The 25,387-nt window shown below is 42.9% G+C and overlaps 1 protein-coding gene across 1 annotated transcript; it reads right to left on the reverse strand.

The window, feature by feature from the left end:
* Nucleotides 1-245: 245 nt before the first annotated feature.
* LOC141104656 (uncharacterized) lies at nt 246-23,738 on the reverse strand. The gene is made up of 3 exons (XM_073594322.1): nt 23,628-23,738; nt 20,720-22,501; nt 246-994 (listed from the first exon to the last, which is right to left on the reverse strand). The coding sequence occupies exons 1-3, from the start codon at nt 23,710-23,712 to the stop codon at nt 468-470; spliced, it is 2,394 nt and encodes a 797-aa protein (XP_073450423.1). The 5' UTR covers nt 23,713-23,738; the 3' UTR covers nt 246-467.
* Nucleotides 23,739-25,387: the final 1,649 nt, after the last annotated feature.

Genomic DNA, 25,387 nt, shown 5'->3' on the forward strand with positions numbered 1-25,387 from the left:
CCGATAGAATATCTTTGGTATGAACTAGAGCTGACACTGCGAGCAAGGCCTTCCTGTCCAACATCAGTGCCTGACCTCACAAATGCACTTCTGGAAGAATGGTCAAACATTCCCATAGACACACTGCTAAACCTTGTGGACAGCCTTCCCAGAAGAGTTGAAGCTGTTATAGCTGCAAAGGGTGGGCCAACTCAATATTGAACCCTACGGACTAAGACTGGGATGCCATTAAAGTTCATGCGCGTGTAAAGGCAGGTGTCCCAATACTTTTGGTAATATAGTGTATAGCACATCCAATGTTCACAAATGGTTACATAACAGTCTTAAAAAGTAAAATTCTTGAATCCTTTAGTGGGCTTAAGTTTCTCTCTCAGGGTAGTGCAGAAAAAAAATCTCCATCTCACGTAGACTGTAGAGGCGCCATTCACTAACATTGTCTATATGAAGCAGTACATGTCTCAGCAACATCAGTGAATGTGTGTTCTCTGATGTTTTGAAAGGTTTCCCTTCACAGAGAAACCTTTCCCACACACTGAACATAAAAAAGGGCGCTCCCCTGTGTGAATCCGCCTATGTTTTCGAAGATTTCCTCTCTCAGTGAAACATTTCCCACACTCTGAACATGAAAACGGCCGCTCCCCCGTGTGTGTTCTTTGGTGTTGTTTAAGACTTCTTTTATCAGCAAAACGTTTCCCGCACTCTGAACATGAATAAGGACGCTCACCTGTGTGAATTCTCAGGTGCGTATGGAGGTTTGTTTTTCTATTAAATAATTTCCCACACTGCGAACATGAAAAAGGATTCCCATTTGTGTGGATTTTCTGGTGAGCGTGCAAGTTTCCTTTATTAGTAAAACTTTTCCCACACTCAGAACATGAATAGGGACGCTCACCTGTGTGAATCCTCTGGTGTATAAGGAGGTATGCCTTTCTAGTGAAGTGTTTCCCGCACTCTGAACATGAAAAAGGGTTTTCACCCGTGTGAATTTTCTGGTGTAGAAGAAGCTCGATTTCCTCAGTGAAAGATTTTCCGCATGCTGAACATGAAAAGGTTACGTCGGTGTGAGTTTTGAGATGTAGAAGAAGTTCGGATTTCAGGCTAAAATATTTCCCACACGCCAAACAAATTAATGAACTCTCTCCTGTGGGAAATCTTCCATGGCTTAGAAAAGACTCCTTGGGTATAGAGGAAGGTGTCAACCAATCCGCACTGTGAGAATGGAGATGGATATCTGAAGTAACAGGATGTGATTGGTCAGAAGATTCCTCAGGATTAGAGGGATCCATTGATGTCTCCACGTGATATGGTCTGTGGTGTGTAATATGACTCATGTCATTCACTTCAGGAGCATTTAGAGCAATGTCATCATTTTCCACATAATAATCTGAAGATAAAATAAGATCTCCCTCCAAGATATTTTCGATCTTGGGTCCTTCTGTTAGAAGCAAAATTAAAAGAAAAACACATTTGTTGGGAACATGATGTTATATTGAGGAATGGAGATGGACCTTTCATATGGTGTACAGTATCTCCTCCTCATTTGTTGGGAACATGACGTTATATTGAGGAACGGAGATGGACCTTTCATAGTGAGCGGTATCTACACCAGATTTGATGGGAACATGTTATAATGTAGGAAACTACATACCTTATACTCATAAAATAGAAAATGGGAATATTTTCTGCATTTAAACTTTACTGCATGTTTGGTCCTCTGTACTGCTCTCCTTTACAATAAAGTCTCCTCTTACCTGGTAATGTGAGGGGCGGCTGATCCTCTGTCATGACATTCTTGTAGAGATCCTTGTGTCCTTCTAAATACTCCCACTCCTCCATGGAGAAATAGACAGTGACATCCTGACACCTTATAGGAACCTGACACACACAATGATACAGTCACCATCCAGACACATCCCTTGTCTGTTACTAGATAATGTCCCAAAATTCCCACCACCGCTCACCTCTCCTGTCAGCAGCTCCATCATCTTGTTGGTGACTTCTAGAATATTCTTCTTCTTGTCACATAAAGGAGTCAGGGGCACAGATGAAGGGACAGTGATGTGTCTCGGGGTTCCTCTCCATCCTTCTGACAAATGGTGATGTCTACTGGAGGTAACATACTCACCAGATGTCTTCTTCACTACTGCGTAACCCTATTGAGAGACATCATGAGAAATGTGAATGCTTATTAAATTAAGGTAGTGACATTCCCAGAATCTCCCCAAAAATGAGGTCACATCATCTTCACCTGATACACTCAGCACTCTTTTAATAAATATTAATTTCATTGTGTTTCCAGAATCCTCCTCACCTCTCTAGTCGGGTCTGTGTATTATTAATAGAGATAGGAGTGATGTCATGTGACCTCCCAGAATCCTCCTCACCTCTCCAATCAGCAGGTAGATGATCTCCAGGGTGAGGTCTAATATTCTCTCAGTCATGTGACTTTGGTCTTCTTCTATCATCTTCATTGATGTGGTCATGTGATCTGCACAGGACACCCCTCTCTGTAGACAAATAATAAACTGAGAATTATCTGGACTGTACTGGGAAAGAACTTAATACAAGAGGGTTTAATAGTCTTTAATTCAGACCATATCTGGTCTAAAAACCAGAGTCTCTGGATGGACAGTTGGATAAATGATTCTATATTTAGGATGAATCTGGTCTATAAACCAGAGGCTCTGGATGGACAGTTGGATAAATGGTTCTATTTTTAGGATGTATCTGGTCTATAAACCAGAGTCTCTGGATGAACAGTTGGATAAATGGTTCTATATTTAGGATGAATCTGGTCTATAAACCAGAGGCTCTGGATGGACAGTTGGATAAATGGCTCTATATTTAGGATGTATCTGTTGGAGAAATGGTTTGATGTTTAGGATTCATCTAAGTACATATTAAAGCATTACTCTTGCGATGTCTAATAAACATCACAATGACTATGGAAGGGTGTAAATATAAAATAATATCTTATTACCTCCTCTGCTGCCAGTTCCAGCAATGTCTCCTCTCTACTTCCCCCCGAATCAACTATCACCTGGAACTTCCTCTCTGTACCGTCTATCACTTCCTGTCTGTACTTTACATCACTTCCTGTGAGATCACCTCCTTGTGGGGAATATGTAAACTGCAGCCTGGGATGTTTTTTAGTGTTGAGATTTAAATTTCCAGAATTAAAATGATTAAAATTTTGATTGAAATCATGGCTGATGAACCATATTTGCCCTGCGCGCACTGGAATCTGATCAGCAGCCACCAATAATGTGATGGAGATGGATAACCCCTCACTATATGAGGCGGGTTGGGAGATACAATAGTGTCTGTATGTTGAAGCTGCTTTAATGAGAGGACAGCGAGAACTTGGTTAACGAGGACAGATGTATATTGCAGTGGTGGGGTACATTCTTCTTTGGGCCCCCAATGTTAATGGAGCTTTATCAAAGCTAACAGACTTTTTAGGTTCTAATATCTGTCAACAAGCAAGTAATGGATTGTTTCACTTCAGCAAAGAACTCCAATGAGGAAGAGGTGGTAGAAAAGCTACCCAGTCCCAGGGCCTCTGTGTGTTTTCATGCACTCCTGCCCGCTTGGGCTGTACTCTGTACTGACCAGTGATCCCAGCAACTTACACTGTGAAATAAATGCTATTGAAATAAATATTATCCAAGGGTGGTTACAGATTCTCTCTATTTATTCCATATATGTATTAACTTGTCCATTCCTATAGTTAGCTAGTTTATTAAAACTCTGATAATGTTACTGTTGATAGCACAATGATATAAGGTTAGCTATAAAAACAAACACACTGCTTAGTAAAACAACGTCTTTTTTATTTTCCAAGAAAATAGGAAAATGCTAACATAAAAACACTAAAGGAAAATATTACAGAGCATATAACAAAAGATCATCAAGGATATTTATTGCAAGGCTGTCCTCTACATATTGTCTCGTCAGCTGGGCTCAAAATGGCAACAGAGCCATAAGCACAAGAGCCATCAGGCAAGAGCCAAGAGCGAAAAAGGGATGATTTCCCATCTGTGTGCATTTTTTAAACTCCATCCATACACCGTCCAGACCCAACCCCATTACCAGCCCATCTAGGTCTCTAATGAATCAAAATAGTTGATAGGCAGCCCTTCTTAATGTATTATATTTCTGTCCGTCCTGCTGTATTGGCCTCTAGGGGCAGCATTTGTCTATGTATCATCGCTATGTGACCTGGGTCATCTTCAGTGATAGCAGCCGTTGTTCTCTTTAAAGCCTGTAATAACGCATTACAATCTTTATAACACCAGTTGTTCAGGAGCCAAGCTTTTGTTCTACAAAGCTTTGATGTGCAACTTGTTACATTCCAATCACCTGGTTGTATCAACCAGAAAGAAAACTCCAGAAATATGATATTAAACCATGTTGCCTTCCAACACACTGCAAAAGATTTTTACATGTACATCAGGTCTTTGTTCCCAATAGCTGCCTGCTCGGTGAGTCAGAGGTCCACAACCCCGGAACTGTCTGAAGCAAAACTCATCTCCACCTTCATGGGCTCTGCTAAAGACCAGACGGCACCTTAGACTTTGCCCCTTGGCTCATCTATGGGCTCTCATCTTCACTATATGTGCGGGCAAGTTGTGTTTCCCCACCATTGCCAACGGGTATCCTGCTTATCCTTCACTCCAACATTCTCTAAAACCCCTGTGCACCTCCATGTACCTTGTACATTCCATCACTCCTGACTTCCAATGAGTTTTAGTACCCCAGTCCTCCTAAGACCTTCTGCACCCTTGTCTCTCTGTACGTCCAGCTTCCTTGTGCTAAAAGTGACGTTTGCTAGTATTCCTGCCTGTTATCCCACCATTCCAGTGCTGTAAAATACTCCTGCACACATGTCTACCTAACTCTATACCTTAGGTTTCTTTGAACTTGGTCAGCTGTAGCCTACATGGGTGTGCTCTTCAAGCATACCGCCATCAATTACACTTGCCACACGGAGGGTCCACAATTCTCAGCAGTACATAACATTTCACATGGGGAGTAACCTGGAGCATATGGATTCGGTAGTAAATGCTATAAAACCTTTTAGAGACAGCTCACTCCATATTCTTTAATACTGCAATGGTAGAGGTTAGATTTTCCAACGAGAACCCTGAAGGTATCTGAGTGACAATTCCTAAGCCTATGACTGATCCTACCTATATCCGTCCTATCTCTCTTGAATATGAAAGTCAAGTTTTATACTACGATCTTAGCTTCCTGTACTGATGCACTACTCCGGGATGTTGGTGAAAGAGGATCAGGTCGGCTTTGTTTGCAGTAGACAGTCTCTTGCCAGGATGCAACATTTTATATCAGCCTTTCTCAACCTTTTCAACACAGAGAAACCCTTGAAATAACAACCCCTGCTGAAAATTACTATATCTACAACTCATGACACATTAGTGTGATGGTCAGTGGGAAGATTGCACCTTACCCTTGTGGTCATTGGGAAGATTTACCCCCTTACAGATAGCTAAAAAGATCAATGGTGTCCGTGGAAACTTATCTGAGAGGCAAAAACTGCCTATTGCTAAAGGAACCCCTAGCAACTTCTGGAGGAACCCTAGTGGAGAAACCCTGTCTTATATCCTTGGCTCAAAAGATGGAGCGAAACTTAGACGCCTTCTCTACTCATAGCAGATGCAGAGAAGGCGTTCGATATGGGGCACTGATGAGGATATTTATTGTGTTTTACAAAATGTGGGTTTTTGGGCCCAATATAGCCAACAGTCATTATTTTACATTTAGTTTTACACCTTCTTTTATCTTTATGAACCCTTTCAGATATCTAATGGAACAAGGCTGGGGTGTCCCTTTTCCGAACCCATTTTTGCTCTTGTGATGGAGCCATTTGCCGAAAATATTAGAAACCATTCAAATACACAAAATGTTAAGATTGTTGCTTAGTTTCAGTCAATAGTCATCTTGGCCTTCATGGAACCACATTTATCCCCCAAACTACCCAACAGGCCTTCTCAGAGTTAGGATTATGGTCATCCATTTGTATCCTGAGCTGGAAGGATTGCCATTGTGAAGATTTGAGATCCTTTCTCCTCAATCCTAGGTTTAAATTGACAGACTCACTGCCAGGCCTGATCAAAATTTTTCCTTATGGGCATTGTGGCTTCATTGCCCGAAATGTCCTTTACCCTTGAATGTTATTAGATGTCTATTGTTTCTCATTGAACAACACATATTTTTACCTGTAAAAGGGGTCTCTTTGCACATAAAGATCCAGGGAGTGCCCATATATGACTTGAGTGATATTGTATTGGCTTGTGAATTGGACCATCTCTTACGTTTGTTCTTTCTCTGTGGTTTGCTTATGTTGATCTTGTATTTACTGCAAGAAGACGAATAGCTAACATGATCTCTTGTGTAAGACCGAGACATAATCTACTTATGTTTTCTATAATATACTAGCAAAATTTGTAATCAGTTGTAACTTTACAATACATCTGACTTCACTTTGTACTGTCATTTTCTGAAGTTTTTATCAAAACGTCAACCTGAAAATAAAAAGTTTAAATCTTATGTGAGAAAATAGAAAGAAAAAATCAGCTGGAAAGTAGTGGTTAAGGGAAGAAGGGGAAGAAGGAGTTAACAGAAGTAACAACACTACTTTGTATTTATTTAGCATTTTCTTTTCTTTTTTTTTTATAATTCCTTTATTTTCAAAGAAGTTGCAGTTTACAGACCTGTGTAAAGCAAAACATAATCATGTCACAGGGAAGGTCTTACAGTTAGACCAAATGTACAAAGACAAAACAAAGCATAGGTGATCATGTACAACACTGCAGACTTTAAAGAGGAAGTAAACCCTCTCTAGAAAAAAAAACACCCTGCAGGATAAAGGCATAATGAGCTAGTATGCATAGCATACTAGCTCATTATGAATTACTTACCTGAGATTGAAGCCCCCGAAGCGACCCTCGTTCACCTCCTCCGTCGCCGCCATGATAGGAGTGACTTCCGGGTATCGCTGTTCCGACGCTGTGACTGGCCAGAGCAGCGATGACTTCACTCCGGCGTCAGTGACGGCATGATGCATTCACTAACGGCACGCTCAGTGCGCCTGCGCCATTGTCTACGGCACGCATGCACCGTAGACATCGGTGCCCGTTTTTAGGAAAATATCTCGTTAACCGTGTAGGTTAAGGAGATATTTCTTGCACCTACAGGTAAGCCTTAATCTAGGCTTACCTGTAGGTTAAAGTGGTCTGTAAGGGTTTACAACCACTTTAAATTGGTCAGCATATAACAGGGCATGTAAGGCACCAGGGGCGGCCTGTCCATTAGGGTGCCGCCCCCCCATGTCTGTCATCATCACTGATCATGTGATACATACAGGACGTTCCTCTCTGTAGTGGAGAATAAACTGAGAATTATTTACACTGTTCCAGAAAAGAAATAAAAGTGGGATACATAATCTTTTATTCAGACTATATCTGGTCTAAAACCAGAGGCTCTGGAGTAAAATTTGGACAAATGGCTCTAAATTTAGGATGTATCCGGTCTATAAACCAGAGGCTCTGGATGGACAGTTGGATAAATGGTTCTATATTTAGGATATATCTGGTCTATAAAGCAGAGGCTCTGAATGGACAGTTGGATAAATGGTTCTATATTTAGGATGTATCTGGTCTATAAACCAGGGGCTCTGGATGGACAGTTGGATAAATGGCTCTGTATTTAGGATGTATCTGGTCTATAAACCAGAGGATCTGGATGGACAGTTGGATAAATGGTTCTATATTTAGGATGTATCTGATCTAAAAATAGAGGCTCTGGAGTAAAAATTTGCATAAATGGCTCTATATTTAGGATGTATCTGGTCTATAATATCACACTGACTATAGAGGAAGAGGACAGACATGAAGGGGATTACTGGGTGTAAATATAAAATAATATCTTATGTCCCTTCTCTACCTCCTCCCAACTTACCTCTCACCCGGAACTTCCTGTTTGTATCATACATCACTTCCTATCCATACTTTACATCACTTCCTGTGATATCACCACCTTGTGGAGAATATGAAACCTGCAGCCTAGGTTGTTCTTTAGTGTGGAGATTCAAATTTCTGGAATTAAAATTATTAAAATTTTGATGAAAAGTCATTACTGCAGAAACATAATGCCCTGTGCACATTGGTACCTGATCAACAGCCATACAACCACCAATAACGTGTGAGAGATGGATAATCCACCCTTCACTATAAGAGGGGGGGGTGGGAGTAGGGTTGCCACCTGTAAGGGAATGACTGAAGTCTGGGTTTTGAGACTTGTGCATGGGTTTCTGTCCTCCTGAAACCCGGACACGGCATACCTCCAGTCCCATCAGGTATCTGTCCTGGGGGTGGGGTGGGATGAACTGGACTGACGCCAGTGCGGGAACTCAGTGGGGGTGGGGGGTATCGTTAAAAATGCAGTAAAATTCCTTTCGACTGAGGCTTTCTCCATTGTGCACCCTCAGCCTTCTCCCCTGCTTGGTGCCTGCCATCCCCTCCACCAGCTTGTGAATCCTCTCATTGGTTTCTGGGACCACCGGTATCATAGCAACCAGTGACGCTTTTGCTGTGTGCACGCAGTAGCACACATGTGATTTTATTAGAATTACTCTGCCTTCCAGCTCTGCCCACTAACTCAGGTTACCACACACTTTTGCCATTCCTCCCTGCCAGTAATGTAAAATAAAAAGGTATGGTTCGCTATAAAGAGGGGGGGGGTCTCTCTGTCCCTCTCTAGAGGAGATTTTTATGGGAAGAAGGGAGGCACTGATATAAAGGGACTCTGAGCTGATGAGGGGGGGGGGGGTGCTAATATAAAGTAACTCTAATCTAAGGGGGGTATATAAAAGGGGGAGATGTTGATATAAGGTGACTTTGATACAATGGAGGTCTCTAATGGGGGATGCTGACTGCTGATATAATGCTGACCAACCATTAGATCAGCAGTCATCACCCCCCATTAGAGACCCCAATTATATCAGAGTCACCTTATATCAGCATCCCCCCCCCCTTACAGACCCCCGTTAGATTAGAGTGTCTTTATATTAGCATCCCCCCATTCGATCGGAGTCTCCTTATGTCAGCAAAACCCTCTTTGGAGACAACCATTTGGTCGCTCTGGAAAAAAAATGAAAAACTCACTGTTGGGTTGCTGCTATGACTATTATCTTGTAATAGCAACAAAAAGTTAAAGTTACAGTGTTAAAAAAAATATTTTAAATAAAAAATAAAAATGTAAAGTGCCCCCCCCCCCCCCCCCGTGCTCATGCGCAAATGCGAATACACACGTAGGTTCTTGCACGCATATGTAAACGGTGCTCGCACAACATATATGAGGTATCGCCGTAAACGTCAGAGCGAGAGCGATCATTTTTATATCAGACCTCCTGTGTAACTCTGCACTGGTAATTTGTAAAGGTTTTTCATTTAAAGTGTTGCCTATTTTTTTAGGGACCATAATTTGGGGCCGTTACACGGGTAGTCGCAATTTTAAAGCATAATATGTTTAGTATCTATTTACTCGACCTAACCTAATCTTTTACATTCTACCAAAGAGGTCCCCAACCCCCGGGGCCACTGTGTTTGGGTTTGGCTTTAAGAAAAGGTGGCAACCCTAGATGGGAGCAGCCATAGAAAGTGTAGCTGCTGACTTTTAACATTGGACACTTACCTGTCCTGGAGTCCAGCGATGTAGGCACCGCAGCTGATGTTTCCATTGGCTGGTTGGGTGCTGCCGCCACCATTGCAGGTAAGGGAACCCGGCAGTGTAGCCTTTCGGCTTCATGACCGGTTGCCTACTGCGCATTCGCAAAGCATGCTGCGCTCTCTCACTTAATACTTCATATTCCCATCGCACACGTTCCTGGTATAAGCTCTCATGCCGCATACACACGAGCGGACTTTTCAACAGGACTGGTCCGACGGTCTATCCGACGGACTTTCCGAACAAACGGACTTGCCTACACACGATCACACCAGTCCGACGGATTCGTACATGATGACGTACGACCGGACTAAAATAAGGAAGTTGATAGCCAGTAGGCAATAGCTGCCCTAGCATCGGTTTTCATCCATCAGACTAGCATACAGACGAGCAGACTTTTCGACCAGACTCGAATCCATAGGAAAGATTTGAAACATGTTCCAAATCTAAAGTCCGTCAGATTTTTGACTGAAAAAGTCCACTGCAGGTGCGATGAAGCCCACACGCGGTCGAATTGTCCGCCGGACTCGGTCCATCGGACCAGTCCGGTCGACAAGTTCGGTCCTGTTGTACGTGGCATCAAGGTTTGGGTGCTGCAGCAACAACCAGCTGGATACTGGTTCAAGTCACAATGTAGATATTTGCCAGCACACCAAGGATCGTCACGAAGTGGCGTCCAAATGGGCAGTTTATTGCATGATCACTACACAAGAAAGGTGCAACGTTTCAAAGTCATGCAGGACCCCTTTGTTAGGCATGTCACCTGCCTGACAAAGGGGTCCTGCGTGACTCCGAAACGTTGCACCTTTCTTGTGTAGTGATCATGCAATAAACTACCCGTTTGGACGCCACTTTGTGTCGATCCTTGGTATGCTGGCAAATATCTACGCTGCACTCTCACTGGCTCGGCAGAAGGGGAGGAGGAGGGGGACGGAGCTGCTGACGTAATTCGCAGTGGGCCGGTCTCTCGGAAGTGGGGACAGGGTACCTGTAAAAAAACAGGCACCCACTTCCCCCCCCGAAAGGTGCCAAATGTGGCACTGGAGGGGTGGAGGAATCAGTTAAGTGGAAGTTCCACTTTTGGGTGGACCTCCCCTTTAAGTGAGAGGACAGATAGAGCCTATTCAATAGGGACAGATGAACGAGAGTGGATTGAAAGGTTCTTTGCCTCATCATAAGGGGCGAAGCAATGCACAAAGTTTTAAAAAATAAAATTCAGTAAAGTGTCCATTATATGTGTGCTCTGTTCCATTGTGATATGCATGTTATTTACGTTGCTGCAGGTAATTAAACACAATCTACACAAATATGATTTTTTAATGGGATGAGACCTTTGCTGGGCTGAAAGACTTCAGGATCGTTTTATCGCAACACGCACCAACGCAGCATGTTGGTATGAACAGACATTTTTGACGTTTCTTTGCATTGGGACTTTAGCAATGCTGCCAGGCCCGGATTTACTCCCTTTGCCGCCCCAAGGCCGGGTCCTTCAATGCCGCCCCCCCCCCACACACACACACACACAAACAAACACATACACACACACCACTATTCTCGTCTTTTATCGATGACTGCTACAATAGATCAATTAAAAACATATCTCCACACACGAGAACACTGAAAATAACTGGCTTTAATTGTACAGACTGAAAATACTTCAGGGTAAGCGCGCGAGGGGTAAGGATTTTTTGCGGGCAATGGCTGGTGTTAGTGCTTCAATCATCCCTGGCACCATGGTTGTTATGGTGTCAGAATAATTTAAACACATTATTTCTATCATTACATTGTAGTATAAAATGAAATAGTTCAACTCACCATAATGCAGAATCATTGGAAGCCCTGAGCGTGTCACCTGCCACCATCGCTTGTCACTTGCCACTATGCCTGCCACCAGATGGGGATGTCACTTGCCACTATGCCTGCCACCAGATGAGGATGTCACTTGCCACGCTGCCTGCCACCAGATGGGGATGTCAGTTTTCACGCTGCCTGCCACCAGATGGGGATGTCAGTTGTCACGCTGCCTGCCACCAGATGGGGATGTCACTTGCCACGCTGCCTGCCACCAGATGGGGATATCACTTGCCACGCTGCCTGCCACCAGATGAGGATGTCACTTGCCACGCTGCCTGCCACCAGATGGGGATGTCAGTTTTCACGCTGCCTGCCACCAGATGGGGATGTCAGTTGTCACGCTGCCTGCCACCAGATGGGGATGTCAGTTGTCACGCTGCCTGCCACCAGATGGGGATATCACTTGCCACGCTGCCTGCCACCAGATGGCGATGTCACTTGCCACGCTGCCACCAGATGGAAATGTCACTTGCCACGCTGCCTGCCACCAGATGGGGATGTCACTTGCCATGCTGACTTCTATCTGATGGAGGAGGGCGGAACAGTGGTGCGGGCAATGAGAGATGTCATCTCATCTCTCTCCCCCACTGCCGCACCGCTGACATTACATTCATTTTTTCAAAAGTGGCGCCGGGCTGCGCAATCACGCTACTGCGCATGCGCCGCCCGGCCGAGCGCGTACGAGCTTTCCCGAGCCCGGCCGGCTTCGGAACGGCGCATGCGCAGTTGCGTGGGTTGACTCGCGGCCATCTTTTCTACGGGCATCGGTGCCCCTAATAGAGTTTAATGGGCAGCCCGAATAGGGGGGCGGCCGCAAAGTCGCCGCAGGAGCGGCGCCGCCCCTGCACCACTGCCGCCCCGAGGCCTGGCCTCGGTGGCCTTGTGGCAAATCCGGCCCTGAATGCTGCCCAACAGGGCTGGTATGAAAGACCCCTTACACGTTTTTGACTGCTGATCAATGTGTGCATTTCCAGCCATTATCTAACTTGTTGTTTTTACCACCTCTCCGCAACACCAAAGTCACAATAGTCATTATGTACCATGTTTACAATATACAGTATATGATGAAGTTTACTACCTATGTATTAGTGTGGTAGGTGGGATAGGATAGATGTTATGCTGTTACAATTATTTTTTTTTCTTTTGCATGCGGTATAATATAATATAACATATGAATTTGTAACAATATAGTTTGTTGTTGTCCATTCCTGAGGTTGTGAGCTTCTAAAACGTCCCACATTTCTCTATCCTCATTTATGGTGCTCGAGTTCTAATCGTTCCCCACCAACGTATTTGGCTTAATGTGCATTTTAAGTGTTAATGTAAGAAGACTATTAGAATACGCCCGGCGCACATGTGCGTGCCCACGGGCGACTGCAGATGCCTATAGGCACCAATGCGCATGCGCAACGGACTGTGTGCATTCGCGGGAGCACATCCCTAGTCCCAATTGGCGCCAGACGGCCTATTTAAAGGGTGCCCTGACCCCTGATCAATTCTGACTGGTCTTCAGCTGTTTCCTGATACCCTGAATCCTGCTGATATCATGCTTGATACCCGTTGCTGAACCTTGGCTTTCCTGCTGTTGGACTCTGCTACATTCCTGACTACTGGTTCTTGATCCTGGCTTCCCTCTGACCTTTCTTCTGCCCAATGCCTTGGTACCTTGCTGCCCGCCTGCTACAGGACCCATCTATCCTAGTGACCTCGCTCCTGTTCCCTGCTTGGCTCAACACTTCCATCCGAGTGTCTGCGACTACGGTCCTGCGACCTGCTGCGACTTCCTGCTGCAAGCCTGCCAGAAACTCTCCATCTCCAGATGTTCCAGTTCTGCAGTACAAGCAGAGTGCCACTTTAACCCCAGCTGACCCACGGTGCACGTGTGCCCTTCCTAATCTGATGGTGCTCCTGCCTTCCCAAGGTCGCTTCCTCTGCTGCAAGTTTCCGGATCTACACCTGCAGGCACTCTTGTTCCTCCTGTCCCTTGGCTCCCCCTGTTCCACTCTCAGCGGGACCTGGATTGGAGATACAAGAGAGGCCGATCTCATCATCTCAGTCTCACTTCAGGTACGTGAGAGTTAATTTCTGAACTTTTTATTATTGTTCATCTAGATTAAATTTATAAATTTAGATGAACAAAACACAAATATGATTTCTCAACGGGATGAGACCTTTGCTGGACTGAAAGACTTCAGGATCTTTTAATTGCAACACGCACCAACGCAGAATGTTGGTATGAACAGACCCTACAAAGTAAGGCTTTTTTACGTTTCTTTGCATTGGGACTTTGACAATGCTGCCCAACAGGGCTGGTATGAAAGACCCCTTACACTTTCCCTGTACTGGTTACAAACCTATATTTGTTTTAAGGTATAGGAAAGTGTCTTATCTTCTTCCCCTGCAACAAGCCTCGTGATAAATAATCCTCAAGATTATAAATGGATCCAAAAATCTCTACGCACTGTCAGGTTTTGAAACTATATTTTGGGTTTAGCATACCCCTGTAGGAGCTGATGGTAAATTTAGTCCTGTTTCCCCACTTGGAGCACACACTGCCAGGCACCCAGCATTTTCCTCACTCTTCCACTGGCTCCAAATAACAGGAATGTCTAACAGGATCTCTATGCTGATGGTGACTTGTACTCCTTCCAGAGTTAAAAGCACCACAAAAGTCACTACACTTCAGCACTGAAGTCATTTACTCACATAGAAACAGGATCATCGGTTGCCTCCTGTAAGGTATCCACAAGGCGCTTTCTAGAGAGAGAGATGTAGACTCACACCACCATAAGTCACTCGGACTCTTTACCACCCACTTCCTCTCGAGTTTCTCCAGACCCAACTTGATCCCCAGTCCTGAACTTGCAAATAGGGCCCCCCTGTTAAGCCTAGCTGTAGCCTTGGTGTCTTCCTAAAAGCTTCTTCTAAGGTCCTGCACCAAGGACAGAGCCACTGCACAGGGGTCCCCTCCTGCAGGACGGGACCCAGGAACACTGCAATTCTGCTGCTCAAGCCTCAGACTTTTTATAAGCTATCTCACCACCTACTTGGCACACCTCTCCAGTGATTGGCTGGAGTCCCGTAAATATTCAGGCTACCTGCTCTGTCCTTCCCCCCACTATACTTCTAGAATTCACTTGAAAACAGGGGGGCAATAGAGTAGCAGCCTGTGAAACACTAAACAGCCCTAGTAATTAATCAACCCCCTGCCCCCTTGATTAGAGTTGAGCTAACTAAATTTACTGTACCTAGCACACTGCTCTACACTAGGAGGGTGCTACATGGGTAACAGTTTTTCTTATGAATGGTCTCATATGATGTGCCCATTTGCCATTTACCAATCTGGAGCTGAAGTAAGATGCTACAAAGTTAACCTCCCAAGAAGAGGACTGGGGCACTAATGTGTTATTACCGGCCCTAATGTCTTTCATTGTTGAGTGGGTCCAAGAAGAGGACTTAAATAATGGAGACCCCCACTCGCTGAACATTACCTGTATTGTGGAAGCCATTGGGTAGGTATTTGAGGGTGTTGTATGTGCAACATGTCTTCCCTGGTGGAACCAGTTACTTCTGCTGCCTTTGTGAACTGGTAAAGGGATCAACTAGATACATCTAAAATTAAATAACCATTATATTTCACTTTTTTATTAGTAATGGAGTTTCCTAAATAATTCCAAGGGTCCTTTGTCTTCTGTGTCCAACACTGGGTTGTCTTCTTCAGCAAAGAAAACCTCTATCATGGGTTAAACTTGGGAGCCACACACCCCACAACTCCTATTATCCGGAGGCCAGAAATTTCTGAGTACCTAATCAGACTTCTATCAACTGGATTCCTGTGTATGGCCAACACAATATAAATACCTGAGACATTAGCTCTTGTTAGGTAAATTTCTCAGGTAAGTTGGTAGTCAACGGATGCCAAAAACAATCGGTTCAGCCATAATCAGATGGGATAATTACAAATAGACTGAAAATAATCACTGTGACACTGATGGAGATAATTCATGTCAGATTGATCAGATATTTGACAACTATACATAGTTGTGCTGGGATGGAAATAATTTGGGCAGCAGTGACAAGGACAATCTCTTCAAAGGGTTTGTCTATCCAAAACCTTTGTGTAGAGTTTGGCTAGAGCTCATTGTTGGATTTTATTACTATCCAGGGCTCCATTAGAGCAATAAAATGCATGATGTGGGTTCTAGCCTTCCTTAGTTTATAAAAAAAGGACTTTCAATCTGTGGCCTTATTGCAAATTTTTCCTCATTTCCTGCCTAATAAAACTGTTGTCATCATCGCAGTCAGTGATGTGAAAACTCCCTAACAGAACCCCAGATGGCAGTAAAACCCGACAGTGATTTCCACAAGACAAGTCCAATCCACAACGTTCAACCATGACCAGTATGGGAGAAGGAAAGATCAGAGTCCAGGTTTCAGTGTCTCCACACCTTCACTGCTGCGACATACATAATAGGATAGCCGGCAACTCAGTGTCTTCCAAAATAGGGCAATGTTATTAGCTACATCGTCAGTACAGGATAAAAGACCCTAACGTGTTTCGGCCAACAGGCCTTAGGCATAGTTATGACTAAGTAAAAAATGTGTTAAAACTCAGAGAACATTATATAGTTTCTAGAAGCAGAGGCCTTGGAGAATAAAAAAGATAGTACTAGACATTTCTTATGTTGCACACAAATTTTCAGCAAAAAAAATCAAATAAAATTTATTTTACAACCCGACTTCTTTGAGGCTATTAGTTTTGTGTTTGCTCAGATACAAAAGCCAGATTTTAAACCAGATTTTGTAGGAAGCAAGCACACTAATGGCACAGTCATGTGCTGGCTTAATATGAGAGCCAGAGATAGAGCTCAGAGCCCCACCCTCCCGAGGAAGGTCAGTGTGTGAAGAGAACCGTGAGAGGTGCTGTTGTGCACCATGGTGTCCAGGTCGGGACAGAGGAAGGCCCGAGTCTGAGAGACAGCCCATGTGGCATTTTATTAATATTTTATATTATAAATTTTATTCAGTTTTTAACACAGAAAAAAAAAAGAGAAAAGGATGATACACTGCATCCTATCATTACTCCAGTTTCAAAAGACAATAGAATTATTATCCTTTTACAAAGCATTGCAAAGTCATTTATTAAATATTATTTAACTTTATTATTACTGTGTACATATATATTTATACACACACACACACATACATACATACATACTATATTGCCAAAAGTATTGTGACGCCTGCCTTTACACACACATGAACTTTAATGGCATCCCAGTCTTCGTCCGTAGGGTTCAATATTGAGTTGGCCCACCCGTTGAACCTATAACAGCTTCAACTCTTCTGGGAAGGCTGTCCACAAGGTTTAGAAGTGTGTCTATGGGAATGTTTGACCATTCTTCCAGAAGTGCATTTGTGAGGTCAGGCACTGATGTTGGACGAGAAGGCTTGGCTCACAGTCTCCGCTTCATCCTGAAGGTGTTCTATCAGGTTAAGGTCAGGACTCTGTGCAGGCCAGTCAAGTTCCTCCACCCCAAACTTGCTCATCCATGTCTTTATGGACCTTGACCGTCCAACATCAGTGCCTGAGCTCACAAATGCGCTTCTGGAAGAGTGATCAAACATTCCCATAGACACACTCCTAAACCTTGTGGACAGCCTTCCCAGAAGAGTTGAAGCTGTTATAGCTGCAAAGGGTGGGCCAACTCAATATTGAACCCTACGGACTAAGACTGGATACCATTAAAGTTTATGTCCGTGTAAAGGCAGGCATCCCAATACTTTGGGCAATATAGTGTATATAACATTTTTCACTTTTGGGCTTTTATTGTAATACAACACAATAAAAATAATAATAAGCAAAATCAATAAAAGCAAAAAAAAAAAGTTTGAATATTAAAAAGGCTTATTTTTTTCAATGTTGTGCTTTTTTTTTTTTTTTTTTGTAATGCAACACACAAAAAAATAAAAAAAGAACAAGCAAAATGAATAAATAAATTTAAAAAAAGAATATTAAAAAGGCTTATTTTTTCAATGTTGTGCTTTTTTTGTAATGCAACACAAAAAATAGTAATAAAGTAAACAAAATGAATGAATAAATAAATAAAAAATTTTGAATAATAGGAGAAAAAACATCAGAAAAATAATAGTTCAGCAGAAAAGGAGAAGAATGAGTAATTATGGCAGATTGGGATAAACTAAGGATTAATAGGGGGTTAATTAGGCACACATTTTATTAATAAATATACATATATTTTTTTTTCAAACCAAGAATTGATATGAGTATCCTGCGCAAGGCAAGCCCAAAGCAATTCAATAGAAAACTTAATTGTGACAGCAGCACTTACTGATATTGCACACAAATATCTAAACAAATCAATAGAGAAGACGTGTTGCGCTGTCACACACATTTACAATAAAAAAAAAAAAATCACAGCAAAAAAACTAATACAAGTTCAAAAATGTTAAATATAAAATAAAGTCCAACGTGAAAAATCTTCATAGATCCAAAGTGCACCAATCACCATGTGATAAAGGGAGGCCGCTGGGCAGAGAAGAGCGGTGACGTCATCACGCTGGCGGTGCGGTCTTTTAATGCTTATATTGCTCTTTGTTTGTGAGTATCCTTCTATTTGGTTTTAATAAATTGTTATATAATACTTCACTATAGGATGTCTTTATCTTTCTTTTGGTATGTACCTATGGTGATAAAATCAGATTTAAAATATAACTAAAGGCAAAACTTCTTTTGTTAGTTTTGGATAGAGTGGAGAGGGATTAGAGCCCCTGTCCGTTTTTATTGCTGTCTGTGCCCCCTCTCCATTTGTTCTGTTTACCATTATCATTGAACGTGAAAGTAAAAGAAATCCCCATATTTTAGGTTGTCCCCAGAAAAGTAATAGAGGGGAAAATCTTCCAATGGGGACACTAGTTCTGGTGACCTGGGGGGTCTCCTACGGATTCCCTTTATTTGCAGGTATTTCTTATCGCTTCCTGTTTGGCTATGGGACAGGAAGTGAAGGGAAATCTCCGTAATGGGACACAGATGGTGAAAAAATACTGACAGGGGTTGTAACCCTCCCTTTCTCTATTCAAAATTTAATCAAAAAAAGTTTTGCCCATAGTTTTATTTTAACGAACAGATTTGAGGTCATCCTGTGGCTTTATATCAGTGTGAGTGGGAGCTAAAAGGTCAAGTGGCTTGGAGCCATACATCCATCCATGTGGGATTTTGGTTCATCTAAATGCAGTTTTAGACCTGTTATAATGTGAAGTCTACACCAGTGGTTCTCAACCTGGTCCTCAAGTACCACCAATAGACCATGTTTTGGGAATTTCTCTTAGATAAAATAGCTGTCCAAAGCACCAGTGCAAGATAAAGGAAAATCTGCAAACATGGCCTGTTGTGGGTACTCGAGGACAGGGTTCAGAAATTATTATTATATATACATATACACACAAAGATTCCAGGCTGCCATTTTGACAGCCGGGAATTGCTGGCAGGTGCAAGGGGGGAGCAGCAGCAGAGCAGGACCTACTACACATGCCAGGTGCTCGTCGATGGAAGTCTTTTGGGCATGGGACGCCTAGTGTACATGACTGGTAACACAAAATTCTTTAGTCCATTATACATCGGTCGATGTTCAAAAGAATATTCTTTCAAAAATATTATCTAATGGCTCGTGCACACTATAAGAAAATCGGGCAAACAATTTCCGTCTGAGGAATGATTGTACGAATTTCTGATAGCGTCTACACAACTTTTGACAGCCGATTTTGACCTTCCTAACGAAAATTTTGAGAATGTTCATACATTAAATTTCTATCCTCAGAATGTGAAACACTGGAGGGAAACCGGACGATCGGTTGCCCAATTTTGTCAAAGTGTGTACGGGGCTTAAGAAGTTTCATTCAAATTTCGCAACCATTAGTGGGCCACAGCGAAGGCTGATTTTCATGTGGCCATCGAATTTGAGTGATCGGGCATGTTGGAAATTTTTTGAAAAACCAAAAAATTTCGAATCAATGATGTGAGAATTATAAATCGAAAAAGAAATGTGCATAAGCGCAAGAAAAGAAAATTCCCAGGAAAGAAAAGAAGATTCCCAGCCACAAAAGTTATTTGGCTTGGTTGGCCGAATTTCAAATTCAATGGTGGCATCATCTGATCACAAAACACACAAAATTTCTGATTTTCAAAAGAAAATTTGTTTGGAATTCTCAATTCTCATTACTTAGCCTTTCGAAAAGAAAATTATTTCGGAATTTGACCCATGTATGGCCTAACAGGTCGAATTCCGAATGCATTTTCTTTCGAAAATTGCAACTAAGAATTTTCGTTCACGTTTCGCACCATTAGTGGTCTGCAGCAACGGCCGATTTTTGTGTGGCCATCAAATTTGAGTGATCGGGCATGTTGGAGATTTCGAAAAACCTAAACTAATTTCTAATCGATGACGGGAGAATCGTGTGAGAAATATAATCGAAAAAGAAATGCGCATGGAGCTGTGACCTGGAAAGAAAAGAAGATTTCCGGCCAACAAAAAAGTCTTCTCTGTAGCAACAGGAGGTGAAATTGAAGGCTTGGTTGGTGGAATTTCGAAATCAAATGGTGGCACCATCAGATTAGAACCTGCACGAAAATTCTGATTTTCAAAAGAAAATACGTTGGGAATTTGACCCATGTATGGCCTGCATAAGTCTAGGATTCTTTCTCTGGATGGTGCCGAAAAAAACATCTCTAGTTCCGAGGCTGTAGAGGAACTCTTCACCAACATTGTATGTAGAACATAGAAGAGAATAATTATTATGGAAGATGGAGTCACCATAGCTGGTTAGAGAAGCCTACGATCTCCTACACGCCCCCCCAAGGTGTGCGGGAACAGAACCAGAAACTGTGGGAGGCGGAGATCCCAACTGGAGGGTCCAAGAAATAGAAGAAGCCAGGAGATGTCTAAGCAAACCAGACAACCCGCCATGTCACTTTTAACAGAGTTGTACCATGTTAAAAAATAAATTTTATTATTACATTTCTTCATTGAACCCTACAAATCATTTTGTAAAAAAAATTGTCCGTACATTCGTCATTGGATTTAGCGGGTGTGTGTTCTCTGATGTTGACTTAGATTTCCTTTATAAACGAAAGTTTTCCCGCACTCTGAACATGGATAAGGACGCTTCCCTTCATGAGATTTATGGTGTATAAGAAGGCTTCCTTTCTGAACGAAACATTTCCCGCACTCTAAACATGAATAAGGACGCTCACCCGTGTGAATCCTCTGGTGTGCAAGCAAGTGTCCTTTCTGAGCAAAACGTTTCCCGCACTCTAAACATGAATAAGCGCGCTCACCCGTGTGAGTTTTCTGATGTCTAACAAGGTTTCCTTTGTTGTTATAACATTTCCCGCACTCTGGACATGAATAAGGTCGCTCACCTGTGTGAATTATACGGTGTGAAAGAAGGGCTGCTTTATCAATATAACCTTTCCCGCACTCTGAACATGAAAATGGATACTTTCCTGTGTGAACTGCCTGGTGTCTACGAAGATTGCCTTTGTCAGCAAAAGCTTTCCCGCACTCTGAACATGAATAAGGTTGCTCACCTGTATGAGTTTTCAGGTGATTACGAAAGTGTCCTTTTTGAGTGAAACATTTCCCGCACTCCGGACATGAATACGGACGCTCTCCTGTGTGACTTCTCTGGTGTAGAAGAAGGTTTCCTTTGTTAGCAAAAGATTTCCCACACTCTGAGCATGAATAAGAATGCTGACCTGTGTGAGTTTTCTGGTGATTAAGAAAGTGTACTTTCTGAGTGAAACATTTCCCGCACTCTAAACATGAATACGGACGTTCTCCTGTGTGAATGCTCTTGTGTTTATTAAGTCTTACTTGATCAGAAAAATGTTTCCCACACTCGGAACATGAATACGAATGCTTGTCAGTGTGATTTTTCTGGTGCGTAATGAGGTATGCTTTGCTACTGAAACTTTTCCCGCACTCTGAACAGGAAAATGGACGTTCACCTGTGTGACTTCTCTGGTGTACGACAAGACTTACTTTAAAAGTGAAACACTTCCCACACTCTGAACATGAATATGGACGTTCACCTGTGTGAATTTTCTGGTGTAAAAGAAGGCTTCCTTTGCTAGTGAAACATTTCCCACACTCTGAACATGAATATGAATGCTCTCCAGTGTGAATTTTCTGGTGTGTAAGGAAGTATGCCTTGCTCTGGAAACTTTTCCCGCACTCTGAACATGAAAACGGATGCTCGCCTGTGTGAGATCTCTGGTGTGCAAGAAGATTTGTTTTAAGAATGAAAACTCTCCCGCACTCTAAACACGAATGCAGCTGCTCACCTGTGTGAATTCTTTGGTGTAAAACAAGGTTTGCTTTGCTGATGAATTGTTTCTCGCACTCTGAACACGCATAGGGGCGCTCACCTGTGTGAATTCTCTGGTGTATGACGAGGTACACATTGCTAGAGAAACCTTTCCCGCACTCTGAGCAAGAAAATGGACGCTCACCTGTGTGACTTCTCTGGTGTATAAGAAGCTGTGATTTGAAATTGAAGTGTTTGCCGCACTCTGAACATGAAATAGGATTCTTACCCTTGTGACTTTTCCGGTGTGTAGGAAGTTTCCTTTCCTCAGGGAACACTTTCCCACCCTCTAAACATGAAAAGGTCACACTGGGGTGAGTTTTAAGATGTAGAAGAAGTTCAGATTCCTCAGGATTAGAGGGATCCATTGATGTCTCCACATGATATGGTCTGTGGTGTGTCATTTCACTCATTTGGTTTATTTCAGGAGAATATTCAGCAATCTCATTATTTTCCGCATCATAATCTGGAGAAAAAATAGGATTTCCCTCCGAGGTATTCCTGACATGGTGTCCATCTGTTAGAAAGTAAAACATGACATTATATTGAGGAATGGAGATGGACCTTTCATATGGTGTACAGTATCTCCTCCTTATTTGTTGGGAACATGACATTATATTGAGGAATGGAGGTGGACCTTTCATATGGTGTGCAGTATCTCCTCCTCATTTGTTGGGAACATGACATTATATTGAGGAGTGGAGATGGATCTTTCATATGATGTATAGTATCTTCGGGGCATGTTGGGTCAATGATGTCACAATCAGCCCGTAGCTTCCGGGACTACACGAATAGCGGTGACGTCAGGACGTGGCTCCTACTGCCTACGTCGTTTCGTCACAAGCGGACGTGGTCACGGGATACGTGTCCCGTGACCACGTCCGCTTGTGACGAAACGACGTAGGGAGTAGGAGCCATGTCCTGACGTCACTGCTATTCGTGTAGTCCCGGAAGCTATGGGCTGATTTTGGAGCCTGCCGGCTTTTCTTTTATGCTGTTATTTATCTGCTGATCCATAAGTGTTCATTTGGCATAAGTTTTATTCAATAAATGTCATATGGTTTTACGTTATGTGTAGCATTTTGTTGTTTCTTATGATAAACATGGTACTCTGCTGGGATATATGACGTGGAGCCTGTTGGACGTGATGCCATCTAGTGCCTGTCTGTGAGATCCCGGGCTGGGGTTACAGCCGTCTGCTCAGAGCGGTCCCCTGTAATCAGGGACCAACTCCCTCTGGTAAGCGGCAGCATTTTCTTCAAGATGGAGGTCCCATCTATGCACTTTTTGTTCACTGCAACGAGAACTTTCATCACTTATCACCTTCGGGGATATTTTTTCATGTTTTTTCAATTTATGGACTAGTATAATTTTTGTAATTTATGTCACATTGGATGGACATTGTTCTAAATATTATATGTGTTCGTGTGTTTGACTCATAGGTGTACTATAACACCATTTGGGTCTTTTCAGTATTTATATAATTTAAGTTTGTGGCACTTATCTGTGTTTTGTTTTACACTTTACTAGCGCGGCTTTTTTTCTTATTACTCTAAATATTACCAGTTTTTTTTATCCAGCGTTTTTTCCACAGATTTGAGTGTCTAGTGTTCATGGAGCCTTACAATAAAGTCTCCTCTTACCCGTTGATGTGAGGGGCAGGTGATTCTCCATCATGAAATCCTTGTAGAGATCCTTGTGTCCTTCTAAATACTCCCACTCCTCCATGGAGAAATAGACAGTGACATCCTGACACCTTATAGGAACCTGACACACACAATGATACAGTCACCATCCAGACACATCCCTTGTCTTTTACAGGATAATATCCCAGAATTCCCGACACCGCTCACCTCTCCCGTCAGCAGCTCCATCATCTTGTTGATGAGTTCTAGGATCTTCTTCTTGCTTTTTCTCTTAAGAGTCAGGAAGGTAGGTGAAGACACAGTGATGGGGTTTTGTCTTGCTCTCGTTCTTGTAGACAAGCGGGGACTTTTCCTCTTTGTAGTATTCTCAAGAGATGTCTTCATAACTACAGCACAGTCCTGTGATATACAGCAATAAATATTAGAATTGTCCTCACCTCTCTGGACCAGTTTTGGTCTTCTTTACTATATACAGTATCTCACAAAAGTGAGTACACCCCTCAGATTTTTGTAAATAAATTATATTTTTTTTATGTGACAACACTGAAGAAATTACACTTTGCTACAATGTAAAGTAGTGAGTGTTCAACTTGTATAACAGTGTAAATTTGCTGTCCCCTCAAAATAACCCAACACACAGCCATTAATGTCTAAACCGCTGGCTACAAAAGTGAGTACACCCCTAAGTGAAAATGTCGAAATTGGGCCCAAAGTGTCAATATTTTGTGTTGCCACCATTATTTAACAACACTGCCTTAACCCTCTTGGGCATGGAGTTCACCAGAGCTTCACAGGTTGCCACTAGAGTCCTCCTTCACTCCTCCATGAGGACATCATGGAGCTGGTGGATGTTAGAGACCTTGCTCTCCTCCCCCTTTCGTTTGAGGATGCCCCACAAATGTTTAATAGGGTTTAAGCCTGGAGACATGCTTGGCCAGTCCATCACCTTTACCCTCAGCACCTTAAGAGGAGGTGTGTTTGAGGGTCCATCTTGGAGGTGAGTTTCAGGGTCGTTATCATGTTGTAATACTGCCCTGCGGCCCAGTCTCCTAAGAGCCCATTCACACAGGGGCAACACGACTTGCAGGTCGCCTCCCTCCTTCTGGGACGACAGCCATGCAGACCAATTTGATGCAGTGTGCGGCGTATGGTCTAAGCACTGACAGGCTGACCCCCCACCCCTTCAACCTCTGCAGCAATGCTGGCAGCACTCATATGTCTATTTCCCAAAGACAACCTCTGGATATGACGCTGAGCACATGAACTCAACTTCTTAGGTCGACCATGGCGAGGCCTGTTCTGAGTGGAACCTGTCCGGTTAAACCGCTGTATGGTCTTGCCCACCTTGCTGCAGCTCAGTTTCAGGGTCTTGGCAATCTTCCTATAGTCTAGGCCATCTTTATGTAGAGCAACAATTCTTTTTTCAGATCCTCAGAGAGTTCTTTGCCATGAGGTGCCACGTTGAACTTTCAGTGACCAGTATGAGAGAGTGAGAGCGATAACACCAAATTTAACACATCTGCTCCCCATTCACAGCTGAGACCTTGTAACACTAACGAGTCACATGACACTGGGGAGGGAAAATGGCTAATTGGGCCCAATTTGAACATTTTCACTTAGGGGTGTACTCACTTTTGTTGCCAGCAATTTAGACATTAAAGGCTGTGTGTGGAGTTATTTTGAGGGGACAGAAAATTTACACTGTTATACAAGCTGTACACTCACTACTTTACATTGTAGCAAAGTGTAATTTCTTT

Source organism: Aquarana catesbeiana, linkage group LG08 (genome assembly GCF_042186555.1).
Source record: "Aquarana catesbeiana isolate 2022-GZ linkage group LG08, ASM4218655v1, whole genome shotgun sequence".
NCBI lineage: Eukaryota > Metazoa > Chordata > Amphibia > Anura > Ranidae > Aquarana > Aquarana catesbeiana.

Excerpts from the sequence above, each read along its gene's own strand:
- LOC141104656 (XM_073594322.1), bottom strand. The coding sequence starts at position 23,712 with ATGGAGGAGTGGGAGTATTTAGAAGGACACAAGGATCTCTACAAGGAT. Across the intron at positions 22,502-23,627 it reads CCTGCCCCTCACATCAACGG|ATGGACACCATGTCAGGAAT; the intron begins GTAAGAGGAGAC and ends ACTTTCTAACAG. Across the intron at positions 995-20,719 it reads TAAAGGAAATCTAAGTCAAC|ACCAGAAAATTCACACGGGT; the intron begins ATCAGAGAACAC and ends AGCTTCTTCTAC.